Source organism: Pseudorasbora parva, chromosome 5 (assembly GCF_024679245.1).
Source record: "Pseudorasbora parva isolate DD20220531a chromosome 5, ASM2467924v1, whole genome shotgun sequence".
In the NCBI taxonomy this organism is placed as follows: Eukaryota; Metazoa; Chordata; class Actinopteri; order Cypriniformes; family Gobionidae; genus Pseudorasbora; species Pseudorasbora parva.
This window is the reverse complement of record NC_090176.1, coordinates 16,482,792-16,498,388: the sequence shown is the minus strand read 5'-3', so window position 1 is coordinate 16,498,388 and position 15,597 is coordinate 16,482,792. Positions and strand designations below refer to the sequence as shown.

Sequence of the window (15,597 nt, the reverse complement as noted above, 5' to 3'; positions counted from 1 at the left end):
GACACCCATATGCTTAACATTTGCAGGGCTTTTCTGAAGTATGAAACTGAAAAGAGCTTTGTGGTGATGCTTTTCTCTTGTGCATGTTCATTAGATTCAACGTGTTTACTGTATCCGTACTGGACTTAAAGTCTTTTTAGTTTATGCTGAGTTGGTCTAAATGTCGTCTAGAAACAGATGCAAAAAGTTTCAGCTATTGATATACTATTATAAAAGTCCAGTCGGTTGTCATTAATTTAGTTCTGAAACAAAAGTGTCCAGTTTAGTCTATCAAAATAAAACAAGTTGTATTGGTCTGGCCATGTGATCTCAACATGCCAAATGAAAAAATAACAAAACAACAAAAAGGTTTTATAGGCCACTACTAAGTGTTTATCTCATATGAGTGACGATTTTAAACATATTGTACACAGTACTATTCATTATTCTGTATGTCAAACTGTTTTAATGAGAACAAATTACTGAGTGCTTGTTTAAGTGGTTGACTCACACAGTAATTATAATGACTGAATATGACCTTATTAGTTAAGAGGCCAAAATTACATAACGACTGATAAAACAGAATGTTACACTTTTTTATCTTCTTCTTTTTTTCTTTTTTCTTTTTTACAGTTATAAAAATGTAGTAGCAGGAACACTCAAATCGTCTAGATACATACAGTGAGAAAGTAGCTTGCAACCTCAAGATTGTTTCTGTTTTAGCTCAAGCTCTCAGCACTCTTGCCTGTGAAGATTCTTAGATTATAACGACAACTTTAAAGGAATAGTTTACCCCAAAATGATAATTCTCTCATTATGTCACCCTCATTTTGTTTCACCCTCATTGAATTTCTTTCTTCTGCTGAACAAAAAAATAAGATATTTTTAAGAATGTTGGTAACCAAATAATTGCTGGTCCTCCCAGGGGGATTTTTTAACTTTCCCTCAAGCATGTTTTTTGTCTACATACTTAAGATGGATTCCAATGCACATCACTTGTCTCTCTCTTTTAAATAAAATGCAACTAATTAAAATGTGTAATTATATGATTGTATTGTTCTATATTAATACATTAACAATAAAATAATTTTGGCTCCAATAAATAAATAAATAAATAAAATTCCATGTCCATGTATTTATGTATTTGGGAAGAAGTTTATTTTTATTTGGTCAAATATTTAAAAATTTTCAAAGATTTTTTTTTATTTTTTTCAGGTTTAAATTCCATTTTGAATTCCAATTTTTCAGCTTCAGACTTCTGAACTGGAAAAACTAGATTCATTTCGCTCTCTCTTTTTAAATAAACTGAAACAAATCAAAATGTGTAATTATGTGATTGCATTATTCAAAATGATCCAATGAAAGGTAAAATAGGAATAATGGAATATAATAAATTATTTTAATTTTTTTGATTGATTATCATTCATGGTTGCATTTAGAGCAGTAACTTTTGGCACTGAACATGTTTATTTTATCATATAGCGCATCATCAAACATATATGCAATGTTGGGTAACACATTACAAGTAACTTGAGTTATGTAATCAGATTACTTTTTCAAGTAACTAGTAAAGTAACGTATTACTTTTAAAATTTATAACCATATATCTGAGTTACTATTTCAAAAAAGTAACTAACGCAAGTTATTTTTTCACATTTATTTGTCTGACAGCTCTCTTGAGAGAAATCGAGAGAAAGTGCACAGGCATTGTGTGTGAACAGGCTACTGTATGTAATACGGTTCGTAGATGGGAAGGAAGGAGGCGGGAACCGGCGAACGTTCAACAACATTTATTAACTCAAAATAAATAAACGAAAGTAAAACCGAACACACAAAATAAAACGTGGGCAGCCCCTCACGGACGACTGCCCACTAACACATAAACAAAACTAAACATAAACTCCAGGCCTGGTCCTCTCTCGTCTTCCGCTGCCCTTGCTCCTCCTTATATGCTCCCGTCACATGGCCGCGAGACGAGACCGGTGTGCCACGCAGCTGGCACTCGTGAACATTAATCACCGGCCCGCTCTCGCGGTCCCTCGCCCCGCTGCCTGGCACACCACACTGTAGTTCTAGACTAAATGTGAGCATATATTCATCTCACTTGCACAATAAAGATTAAGCCTCAAAATGAATAAAATCAGTCAAATGCAAAATCAGAATACTATGCAAACCTCCAATTATATTTATTTAATCTACCTTTATTGACCAATGTGTTGCTGCTAAATTTCCCTTTAAAGTAAAGTAGTTTTTTACCTCGGCCTGAGGTTTATAATTTCAATTTTGGTGTGAAGAGGTCTTTACATTTGCACAAAACGTCTCAGGTTACGTATGTAACCCTAGTTCCCTGAGGGAACGAGACGCTGCGTCGAAACGCTGTGAGAACGCCTCTGCGTTAATGCGTCGTGAAGCGCCTGTAGAACCATTCCATCGGAAAAAAGATCGATCGTCGGCGTGATGACGTCATCGACCGGAAGCTATAAAACGTCCGTGAAAACAAACAGGAACTAACTTCTGATAAAGCCTGAAGTAAGTGATCACGGACACGCCGGGAGTATGGCAGAGCGACGCAGCGTCTCGTTCCCTCAGGGAACTAGGGTTACATACGTAACCTGAGACGTTCCCTTTCGGGGAACTCGAGCTGCGTCGAAACGCTGTGAGAACGCTTATACCCACATCGCCATAGGACCAAGTGTCTCGTATGTGTGAAGCCGAAGCGCACACGGTTACGAGAGTACCTGTGCCCCTACTGTAGATGCCAGGTCTAGTTCGTAGAACCTGACGAAGGTAGAAGGAGACGACCAACCGGCCGCGTTGCAGATATCATGGAGGGAAGCCCCCGACAAAAGTGCTTTAGAAGCAGCCATACCCCTGGTTGAGTGCGCCCGGACAGCCAGTGGAGATGGCTGCCCGGTAGCTTCATAAGCAAGTGAGATGGCCTCGACCACCCACTTGCTCATCCTCTGCTTGGATACTGGGGCCCCCTTCTTAGGGGGTCCAAAGCAAACAAACAATTGTTCAGTTTTTCTCCACAGGGCAGCTCTGTGGACATAAGTATCCAGTGCCCTCACAGGACACAGCAGATTTAACCTTTCCTGGTCTGACGTCATAAATGGAGGAGGACAGAAGGCTTGTAGAGTGATGGGGCCCCGTGGGCTCGTAGGAACCTTGGGGACATAACCCGGCCTGGGATGTAGAAATGCTTTCACCATCCCTGGCGCAAACTCTAGACATGAGGGCCCTACTGACAGGGACTGAATATCTCCTATCCTTTTAAGAGATGAGATGGCCAAAAGGATGGTTTTTAGGGTGAGGAACTTATCCGAAACCTCCTCCAGAGGTTCGAACGGAGGTCCGGACAAGCCCCTCAGAACAATGGCCAAGTCCCATGCCGGGACCCTCGAGTGCATAACTGGCCTCAACCTTAATGTGCCACGAAGGAAGCGTGTAATTAGAGGGTGTCTTCCCAAAGACACTCCACTGCAAGGGACGTGGAAGGCACCCAAGGCCGCCACGTACACCTTAAGTGTGGAGGGGGTCAACCCTGCCGAGAACCTTGCCTGCAAGAACTCCAGCACTGTACCAACCGGGCAGTTAACTGGGTCCCACTGGCGTTCTCTGCACCATGCTGAGAAAAGTCTCCATTTCAAAGCGTACAGCTTCCTTGTGGACGGAGCTCTGGAGTGTAGGATGGTCTCTACGACCTCGGCCGAGAGACCTTCCTCTATGAGCCTAGCCCCCTCAGAGGCCAGGCCCACAGTTTCCACATCTCCGGGCGTGGGTGCAGGAATCTCCCGCCCGCCTGAGAGAGTAGATCCCTCCTGGTCGGAATCTCCATCGGAGAGCCTTCCAGGAGAGATATCAGGTCCGAAAACCATACTCGGGTCGGCCAGTTCGGAGCCACTAGAAGTACCTGGGCCCCGTCCCGGCGTACCCTCTCCAGAACTCCTGGAAGCAAGACAATCGGGGGGAAGGCGTACAGAGGCAGCCTCGGCCACTCCTGTACCATGGCATCCAGCCCCAGCTGGGCCGGATGGGTCAGAGAAAACCACTGCGGGCAGTGAGAATTCTCCGCCGAAGCGAACAGGTCTATCTCTGCTTTCCCATAAACCTTCCAAAGGAGCTCCACCACCTCTGGGTGGAGTCTCCATTCCCCGGGCCTCGGCCCCTGTCTCGACAGGCTGTCTGCTTCCTGATTCAGGGCCCCCGGGATATATACTGCCCTGATTGACAGCAATTTCCCTTGGGCCCACAGGAGGATCCGATGTGCCAATTTGTCCAACGGACGAGACCTCAGACCCCCCTGGTGATTTATATAGGCCACCACGGACGTGTTGTCTGTTCTGACTAGTACGTGGTGGCCCCTGAGGTCGGGCAGGAACTGTTTCAATGCAAGAAACACTGCGAGCATCTCTAGCCGATTTATGTGCCAGTGCCGCTGATGTTCCTGCCATAGACCCTGGGACGAGCGACCACTCATGGTCGCCCCCCAGCCCGTGAGAGAGGCGTCTGTCGTTAGCGTTATGCGACGAACATGAGCCCCCAACACGGGACCCTGAGATAAAAACCCCGGGTTTTTCCACATGACCAGAGCACGTAGGCATCGCCGCGTGACTGTGATCGTGCGGAGCGGGTTTCCCCTCGGGGAGAACCCTTTCGTTTTGAGCCACCACTGCAGTGGCCTCATGTACAGTAGGCCAAGAGGTATCACGTTGGACGCTGCTGCCATGAGACCTAACAGTTTCTGGAACTGTTTCACAGTGACGGCTCGGCCTAGCTTCTGTTCTTTGGCGGCTGCCAGGATCGATGCTATGCGTGTTGGCGATAATTGCGCCCGCATAATTACCGAGTCCCAGTTCACACCCAGAAAAGTGGTTCTCTGAGCCGGAGAAAGCACACTCTTCTTGGCGTTCAGCCTCAACCCCAGCTTCGACATGTGGGCGAGAACAGCATCTCGATGCTGAACCGCCATCTGTTCTGTATTCGCTAGAATCAGCCAGTCGTCGATATAGTTCAGTATGCGGATGCCCTGTAGACGCAGCGGCGCCAGAGCTGCATCCACACACTTGGTGAACGTGCGGGGTGACAGTGCTAGACCGAAGGGAAGTACACGATATTGGTATGCCTCTCCCCCAAAGGCAAACCTCAGGAACTTCCTGTGATGTGGAAGGATGGAGACATGAAAATACGCATCTTTGAGGTCTATGGTGACAAACCAATCCTCCGATTTGACCTGCGCTACAATCTGTCTGAGTGTAAGCATCTTGAATTTGAGCTTGGCCACCGAGCGATTCAATAGCCGCAGATCTAATATCGGGCGTAAGCCCCCATCCTTCTTCGGCACGATGAAGTAACGGCTGTAAAAGCCTGACTTCCTGCTGGGAGGGGGAACCCTCTCTATAGCCCCTTTTTGCAGGAGTGTCTCTACTTCCTGTGCCATTACCAGAGCCTGCTCCGGGCCCACCTCTGTAGGTAGGACACCGCAGAAAGGAGGTGGCTGACTTTTGAATTGAATGGCATACCCCTTTTCCACTGTCTGCAGGACCCAACGAGATATATTTGATAGACGTTTCCACTCGTCTAGAAAATCTACTAAGGGAACCAGCCTCTCGAGGCTGGCCTCTGGTGTATTTTGAGCAACAAGCGCAGTGCCCTGAAGCGGCGGACCGGCAGGGAACAACTGACTTGACTGCTCGGGGACCCCCCGGAGGGGGTGCGGACCACCCTCGGGTGGCCCGCGGAGACCGACTGCGCCCCGGCATTGCGGCGGGGTTGGCAGCGCGGCCCCCCGAGGGTGCCGTAGGGAAACGGGTACCGTTGGCAGGGGTAAACACCGTTTCCCTACGGGGGGAACCACCCTCAGCGTCCTGACGCTTCTGGCGTCAGGAACACTTCGACGAGGCCTTCTTGGCGATCAGGACTGTCCGCAGATCAGCCCTGCCCCTCGAAGGCCTCGTCTGAGAGCGCCGCCCCTCGTTAAGAAGATCTTAACTCAGTGATAATATCTCCCCCCACAGCATCACTACCGTCCAAATCCCTTAGCAGGTCAGCCTGGTATGCCTGCACGATAGCCATCGTGTGCAGGCATGCAGCCGCTTGACCCGCCGCCGAGTACGCTTTACCCACCAACGCCGACGTTGTTTTTAGAGGTCTGGTGGGTAAAGTCGGGGCCTTAAGGGACGACGCCGAGGAAGGCGAGAGATGGCTCGCAAGCGTCTCTTCAACCTTTGGCATCGCCCCATAACCATTCTGTCTCAGCCCGCAAATGTTGCTGTAGACCGAAGTCTGCGGGCTGAAGACACGATATGATGCCGGTCTCTTCCACGATCTTGCCACCTCGGTGTGCAAATCGTGGAAGAACGGCAGGCCCCGTCGCTGAGGTTCTGAAGCGCGAGACGGCAGGAAGCGTTCGTCTAGCTTACTATGACGTTTTCTTCCTGCCTCAGATCTTTCAGTGGGCCAGTCGATGTTTAACCTGGCCACTGCTCGCGTCAAAACCTCAACTAGCTCCTCACTAGCAGGGGACTGAAGTGGCGAATCTTCAGTATCGATACTTTCAACGTCCACCTCCTCAGAGCTGGACAGATGAAGTACCGGCGACTCTCTCGGGGGGGAAGAAACCGCCATGCGTGCTTCCATGCCCCGAGAAGAGCCGCTGGATGGAGCAGGTGAGGGCAGAGATAAGGCAGCGCCCGTCTCTAACCCCTCTGCAACATCCAATTGTGATCCCCACGACTGCAGCCTTCGCTCCGCCTCGGCGGCAGCGGGACCAGAGCCGCGGGGAACACGAGCCGAGGCACCCTCCTCGAAGAGTGCCCGGCGGGAGCGCAGCGTTCTCAGTGGCATACGCTCACAGTGCTCGCAAGCAGCCCCCTCGAGGGCTGCCTGGGCATGCTGCGCTCCCAAGCAGGCAACACAAAGAGAGTGTGTATCCCCACTCGTGATATAGCGTGGGCAGGGATGTACACACCTCTTGAACTGACTGCTTTCACTCGCCATTTTTCTATCTATTTATTTTCTCTTTTTTGTAAATATATGTGAATATTTAACAAAGGCTGGAAAAACTCTTCAAATAGACAGACAAAAACACCAAATAGACAGACAGGTTCACACAGATCGCTTGCTGAAGGCTCAGAAGCTAGTTCCTGTTTGTTTTCACGGACGTTTTATAGCTTCCGGTCGATGACGTCATCACGCCGACGATCAATCTTTTTTCCGATGGAATGGTTCTACAGGCGCTTCACGACGCATTAACGCAGAGGCGTTCTCACAGCATTTCGACGCAGCTCGAGTTCCCCGAAAGGGAAATAAAACTTTCCCTTTCAGTTGGTCACGTTCGACGTACGTCTCCATTATACCTCCTTCAGGGAACGAGGGTTACATATGTAACGAGACGCTTTTGTTATAAAAAACAAAGGTGAGAAAAAGTAACGCAAAAATAACGTAACATTACTTTTATTACAAAGTAAATAAGTAACTCAATTAGTTACTTTTTAAGGGAGTAACGCAATATTGTAATGCATTTCTTTTCAAAGTAACTTTCCCCAACACTGCATATATACAGTATAAAGTGTGCATGCAGGTACAGGACTTCTATCATGGTTTACAGTGCACACGGTGTACTGCATAAATCCAATGTGTTCCGGTCTCAGATCCTGTGCAGCTTAGTGTGATGAAAGCTCATTGAAGAAGAAACTAATCTTTAGTAGATTTTCTGGGTTTTGTCGTCTGTGGAGAGAGAGAGGGAGCAGTGACCTGGTCTCTTCTCATCTTTGTGAATTCTTTCACCAGCTTTGCTGTTATTTCTTTGCCTTTTTTGTGTGTATATGTGTGTGAGAGAGTGCTCAGGTCCAAATCAATGTCTGCATTGAGACCTTCTTTCTGTTTCTCTCTCCAGACTCAATCTGTATACAGGGGTTTGACCCCAACCTAGGCATCATCACCCCACTCAACCCCATGATGGCTGGCATCAGTCTGGTCCCACCCCATCCTGTGACAGCAGAACTTCCTGTTATTAAGGAAATCATCCACTGCAAGAGCTGCACACTATTCCCGCAGAACCCCAGTAAGAGCTTACCACAGCACATTTATTAGAGGTTTCATTAAAAAAGCAGGCGTGCAGATAAACGTAGCCAACCCTTATTTACTTCTACTGATGTCATGGTAAATATATAAAGTACAGTCTGTGCCATTTTAAATGACCTGTAACAGTGGGCTAAAATGTTCCACTGAAAGACCTGTAACTTTAAACCAAACGTTTTACGGTTATTGAAATCACAGCAACCACAGGACCGTGTTTATTAAATCCTCCAAAGTGGAAAATCAGAGAAAGATGAAATGTTGAATCTGTAGAGCTTGTGTCCTAAATACTATAAATCTACATGAAACTTAAAGCATAATAATAACTTTTCCCCACACAGACTCCAATAAGTTAAATTCATATTCTTTATTAAACTACTTATTTTGTTAATGTAAGTAAACTAATGATAATTCATTAATGTAATTGTAATAAATGGTGATAATATCTGATACACAATACCACAACATAATTGCATCTTCTTGTTTGGTGACTTGCAGATGCCTTTTTTTTTTAACAAAAGCTAGATTAGAGCTAATAAATAGAGCTAATAAATTAACAATAAAATAGTATTCCATGTCCGTGTATTTATGCATTGGGGATTTCAGTTGTTCAAATGTTTACATTTTTTCCAGGTTTAAATTCCATTTGGAATCCCAAGTTTTCAGCTTCAGTCTTCTGAACCCTGTTATATGTAAACAACACTCAATTTTCTGTTTTAACACTTTAAAAGCTACACTTTAAAAATGATCAATAAGTTAAAACAACACGTTTTTACATTGCTTTAACTCATCAAATAAGCAATATTCCAAAAATATTTGTAAGTCAGTTAATGTGACTGCTTGTTTGTCCAAGTGGATTGTACTTACAAATTTAAAGCAGCAAAAAATGTTTACAGTGTAGTTGATGTGAAACCAATTAGTTTACTTGGTCATGCAATCTGAGTGCATTAAGACACTTGTGTGGATTCTGCAGATCTTCCTCCTCCTTCCACAAGAGAGAGGCCTCCAGGGTGCAAGACGGTATTTGTTGGTGGGCTTCCAGAGAATGCAACTGAGGAAATCATCAAAGAAGTGTTTGACCAGTGTGGAGAGATTATCGCCATCCGCAAGAGCAAGAAAAACTTCTGCCACATTCGTTTTATTGAGGAGTTCATGGTGGACAAGGCCCTTTACCTCTCCGGTGTGTCTTTTGTTCTGTTTAGAGCCTACATGTAAATCTTTAGTTTTGTTTCTCTCACTGGTGTGTATGTTTTTTTAATAGATGTAAAAGTTTGTTTTGTTTTGTTTCTCTACTTCTCTGGGGCATGTTGCATGAGGTTGGTTTCAGTTGCTATGGCTTGAGTTTGAGATTAGTTTGCTCAAGAAGTCTAAGAAGGTGTTTGTCACCATGGTAACAGGGCTGACCTGCTCTGGAGCAGGTTTTATTCTGGGTTATGCTACATTCATACAAGAGGGCGTGGCTGAAGCTTGGTGCTGATGCGACCATCAAAGTGACAACAGCCAATCACATTACTGCTCTAGGGTTGCATGAACGCAATTGGCTAGCATCTGCTCTAGGGTATTTGCATAGGGCGATCTGATTGGATGATGCCTGCGGTTGGCGCTTGAAAAGTTAAGAAATATTCAAATTCTGCCGCTTGCAATGCAAGTGAAGCGATATGTCGGAACCCAAAATTCAGTTTGGCAACGCATAATGACCCATTCAAAGTAAATGAGAAGCGAGATCACACTTTCAGACTGATACGATATGATACAATAAATTATACATTAAAGCCACACCTTCTATATCTCTCGTTCCAAATTAAAGCAGTTGAAAGTGATATGTATGTTATATGGATTAGAGATACACCCATTGGCCGATTGTTTAAACACAGCTAATGATCAGGGCCTATTATATCCTTTCAATCAAAAGGCTATGAAAAAATATGTCAGACTGCAACTCATACTGTGTGGAGAACATCTCTCTTGTGTTGAATTTAGGTCAAGTTAATGTGACAATAATAATGAAAGAATTCATAAAAGCAGGCTCTATTTGAATTTTGACCCCATGAATCACCTGCATAGTTCAAACCAGAACTTGCCAGGTTTGCGCTTTTTTACACCAAACATAATTTGTTGCGCACATCCCATCCAATAATCACATTTCTGAAGAAACAAAGTCCCATCTTTCAAATTCTGTCCATTTTATATATAAATGGCTTTTTGACTCCCTTAAATGTGAGGTAACTTTATTGTAAAAAACAAAAAAAAAATTTTTAAACATTTAAATATATATATATATTTTTAAATTACCTTAATAAATAAATGCAACGAAATATAACTAGTACTTTGGCATTAAAAATGAAACTGAACTATTTTAATGGCTGTAACGTCTAATAAAGAGGTTACCTTTTTTTTTTTTTTTTTACACGAGCCTAGATTGGAGCTTCTTGTCTGCAAGTGTTCATTTTTCACAAAAGAGAATAAAGCAAGTAAAAAATGTATTTAAATTTCAGTAATTGTAATTGCGCTACTTGATTAAAAAAATATTAAGTCACAAGAGCAACATAATATAACGTTTAGTGCAATAATTATATATATATATATATATATATATATATATATATATATATATATATATATATATATATATATATATGTATATATATATATATATATATATATATATATATATATATATATATATATATATATATATATATATACATTATATGCAACTTTTTTTTAGTTTTTGTACATTTTAGTAATTACTGTATATCTGAAAATATATAGCTGTTAAATATAATACCTAATATTATAGTGTTTTATAGGTTTTCGCCCCTTAAGATAAATCAAACATCGGTAGAAATCATAATTCTGAATAATAGGCTATCGGCTAACGTGTATAAGTGGAGAAATGTAGTATCGTGCATCTCTAATGTAGATTATTATAATGTATAATTCAAATTCATATAATATATTAATATAATTTGAATTTGAATTGATGATTAATTTTGAACATTGCATGTAAATGCGCTCCATGTGCCGTGTGATTGGCAGTCCGCAGCAGCTCACATTTTCAGGTGCACATGTACTGATATTTGATGCAAGTATCCTGAATGATAGCTGTGTTTGCTGAACAATGTTTGTTGTCCTAGGCTATCGGATGCGCATTGGCTCCAGCACTGATAAAAAGGATTCGGGCCGCATACATGTAGATTTTGCTCAGGCGAGAGATGACTTGTATGAGTGGGAGTGCAAACAAAGATTGCTGGCACGAGAGGAGCGGCACCGACGGAAAATCCATGAGGAGCGCATGAGACCTCCATCACCTCCTCCCATAATGCACTACTCTGAGCACGAGGCAGCTCTTTTGGCTGAGAAACTAAAAGGTAAGCTTTCCCACAGACTGTGGTGCCATGATCTCATCTACCCTTTAAAGCACAGATTTGTCATCATTAATGTAGTGCACAGAAAATAAATGCGGGTTCTTTGGAAAAGCTTCAAGGCAGGACTTTTATGCTTCTAATGAAGGCAAACTGTGGTAAGATGACCTACACAGCCAGGTCTGCTTTCCTTCAGACATTTCACAGCTGTCCACAACTGCTCTCTGATGATGTGAAAGACATAAATGAGTGGCTACATAGTTTTGAGGCTCTTACAGTCCTCATTCCCATCTGCAGCTTCCAGCTTCCAGCCGAACAGCCCCAGCTGTTGTTTATTCTGTGCGACTGGTGTGTTTATATGATCAGCTAGTTCCATTCATCAGCTTCAATGAGACCAATGATTGCCAATGAAGTGAACACTCAGTACCAGGCTCCTGTAAAGGCAAAGGGTTTCCAAGGTTGACTAAATAGTTTTCATTTGCTAAATGCAAATGTGCTTAAATGATTTGATATTTGACTGAGTCTAATCTAGAAATAGGATACTGTGCAAGAGTTTATGATAGTGTGCTTTATCATAGTGCTGGAGACCTAGTTTAGCAGTTTCACTGGAGTCTCATTTTAGTATTAACTTTCAGATGTTTCCTAAAATTTTTGACATGCCTTAAAAGTATGGAGCTTTGGAGAGCAGTTTAGATAATTTAAAGGGTTTACTTCAGCGATTAGCATATGGCTTTGTATCTGTAGAAACCCTGGAGTATATTCATGATATTCAAATGATTGTGCTTTCCCCCCTCATATCCCCCTGAGACAAGAGATTTATGCATTTTATTTCTGGAAAAATTCCTCCTCTGATGCAAATTGACTATATTTGCATCATAGGAGGAATGTTTGACCAAAGGCTAAAGACTACAGCCAGCAGAGGGAGCCATTTCCGCATGTTTTGAACTCACGCATGGGGGATGGAGATCACACTCAGAGCTCAGCTCGTAGCTACAGGCACTCAGTTAAACGGAGCTGGCACTCATTTAAACGGAGCTATGGTGAGCAATGTAAGTCTTCTAACTTCTCAGATTAATTTCTATGAAAGTTAAGCTTGCAAAGGCATGAACTGAAACGCGCCAGACTGAACTTGCGTTGTGAATGTATGCCGCGAGTGTAGTCGCGATTACCTCAGCTCTCATCACGAGAGCTCATCAGCTCATTTATCTCACTCCTGCAGTTAGTGCTCAGTGCTGTGATACTCGCTCGGTGACTCACTCATTATATTGAACAGACACGTTCAGTTTTTAATTGTAGTGTCTTCTCCAACTCAGTCACAGTAATCAAGTTGGTGGCTTTGGGAGTGGCCTCACAGCAGGGCAGCATTCTGGGAATTGTAGTCTTTCATCCCCATGAGACAAAAATACATTTTCTGTCTTTTCTCAGTCTAGAAGGCACCAAATTCAAAAATAATTTCACATTTCTACTACATTGATGACCCAGTTTAAATACAGATTCATCTTCCCAGCGCTGAAGCGCCTTAATCAACAAATTAGATATTAAAGAGATTTTTGATGGGCACAAGTGGCCAGTTGCATTAGCAACAGATCTTTAATTTTTTTTTTTTAAATATTTAACCATGTTTATATTTGTTATGTTTATTCTGAGAACCAAATGATATATAATTTTTTCTACAGCTTGTTTAAGTAAGTTTAGTTTTATTTTATTTCCCTACCCTTTGCCCTCAATCTTTCTGCATAAGGCACACAAAGTGGAAAACACATCAGGAGTTTCGAAGTCGTCGTCTGACTGGTTGAATTCTTCAGGATTTCCAAAAGACGTGTGTGTGTGTGTGTTGTGTTCTTTAACGGTCCATGCAGACATAAAGCCGCTCTTGACACCAAACCCACTCATGGAAAAAGAAAGACGCTGTGTTTACAACTGTGACATGATCTAAACAATGAACTAAACAATAATGTACTAAACAATGGATTTTCAAAAGTATTTGAAGTGAAGTCACCTTTATTTATATAAAAAAATGAAATAAAATGCTGCATGAACTCAATCAATCAAAATGCAGCGTGAACTCAACCAATTAGCATTTTTAGTGCCCAAGTCCAAACCCCGAAAGTTCCTGAACTTTGAAAAAGGACCATCTGAGCAGGGGGAAATTTTTACCTGGAACTTAATTTAGACCCTGGTCCTTGTGGTGGAAATGAAACAAGTACCACCCCGAAGTCCTTAGTTCCGGAAAGTTCCTGTGGTGGAAATGCGGCTTTCAATCATTTCATCGATAAAGCAGTTCTGCAGGAAAACAGTGATGTCATCGTCCAGCTCAGTTCAGTTCTCATCCAATAGTGTCTGTGCAGTCAGATCAGTCATACTGTATAATAATTAAGTTGTTCATGGCATATAACTCTTTAAAATATAAAGACTCACTCGCTCATCTAATTCACAAATAGTGCTTGTATTGCGCATAATTTTAGTAATTCCCACAGGTCTTGTGGATACCAAATTGTCTTCATTTTTGTGGCTTATTGCGCTCAACTTTTGTATTTTTAATACTAAGCCTTAATCTGTATGTATTATTTTTTACAATGAAAAATATCTAGTGTTATTTTACATTTGGTTACTTTAATTTCTGCAGTATTTCTTACCTGAATACTGTTAAACCCTCCACTGAAAAACTGAAAGCCATGTTTATTGTCACTTTATTCTGTTTTATTTATTTGTGCTATGTTTTCAATTTGTTTGTCATTTTGTATTTTGTCAGTGATAAAATAAGAATCAGTAAACAAATTGCAAACAAAAAAACAATAAAAAATCCAATAGTGCAAAGTAGTGTTGTCAAAAATATCGATATTTCGATATATATCGATACTGGAATATCTGAACGATTCTCAGTTTTTACAGTATCGATATCAGCTGCGCTCTCCTCTCTGACCGTCAGCGAGTTGACACACACCGGCATATTCTCCCTCAGCCCGGTTAACCTCTGAGCACGGCGAAGCGGGCGAACGCGCGTTCTGCTGGACTTTTTCCTCATGACAGTGTGTTAGTGTTAGTGTGTGATCGGTCTGAATTTCGCGTGGGATTGCACATAAATTAATTCTACTAATCCCCGCAGATTTCGTGCTCCACATCTGAAGCGCGCACACACACATAGCCTACCGTAATAAAGCCGCCTCTGACATGATACAAGTGCAAACATTTGCTTCTTTTTCCAGCTTATTATTGGTCAAATACACTCAAAGAATTATCAGTGCACATCTGGAAGAGTATTAACGTAAACACAGTCGCAAACAGTTCAGGAAGAACGAGGAACAGGAACACTGTTTAGGATCCATGCGTCCTTTAGTCTTAAAGGGACCGCAGTCATTTGCTATTCAAACTACAAAAAGACAAACGATCACACTGCTCTTGGCTGATCAACTTGTGTAACTTTAATAGTTTCATCTGTACGCTATTGAATTTTTTACAAAGAACATTCAATGTTGTTTTAAATGTAATTACTATGCATTTTTTTAATTCAGTTTCTTATCTGAATGTTAGACCTACCTGAAAAAATAAAGCAGTCTGTTTAATTTGTATCTTCTATTCTATTGCATTTATTTGTGCTATTGTTTGTAATCTGTTTATTTGTTCTTATTTTATTACTGTTTACTCGTCTTTTTTAATTCAATTTACCATTCGAAATCAAGCTTTCTTGTGCTGTGTGTAGCCTAAGCTATTGCAACACAATTATGTTACCCCATTGTAAAAAATACATTGAGATAACAAAAATTTGTGAGATAATTTTAATAGTAATTGATCAATTGATCAATAATTGTTCAAATCAAAACGATGCCCAACCCTAAGGAACATGCTGGCCACATTAATTTTTAGTAAAAAATAACAATGAATAATAACAAGTTCTGTTGTCATATTAAGCATCTTATCTTATTTATTTATTTTTTTACTGTGGTATCGATTTAGTATCGATATATCGATATTTTAGTCTGATATCGTATCGAAGTCATAATTTTGGTATCGTGACAACACTAGTGCAAAGTATATATATGCCAGTTTTCCACATGGTATCGGAAATGGTATCGAATATCAATATTTTTCAAGGTATTGAATCAAAGTTGGAAATTCCAGTATCGTGACAACACTACTCAGTACCAGGCTCCTGTAAAGCCAAAGGGTTTCCAAT

The 15,597-nt window shown here is 42.0% G+C and overlaps 1 protein-coding gene across 1 annotated transcript in view; it reads left to right on the top strand.

Annotated features, from left to right (window-relative positions):
* Window positions 1–15,597, top strand: part of enox1 (ecto-NOX disulfide-thiol exchanger 1) — a 157,115-nt gene that overhangs the window by 90,040 nt on the left and 51,478 nt on the right. Inside the window, exons 4-6 of the mRNA XM_067443351.1 lie at window positions 7,877–8,044; window positions 9,032–9,238; window positions 11,196–11,429. Of these exons, the coding sequence (XP_067299452.1) occupies window positions 7,877–8,044; window positions 9,032–9,238; window positions 11,196–11,429 (609 nt within the window). The remainder of the gene's footprint in view (window positions 1–7,876; window positions 8,045–9,031; window positions 9,239–11,195; window positions 11,430–15,597) is intronic.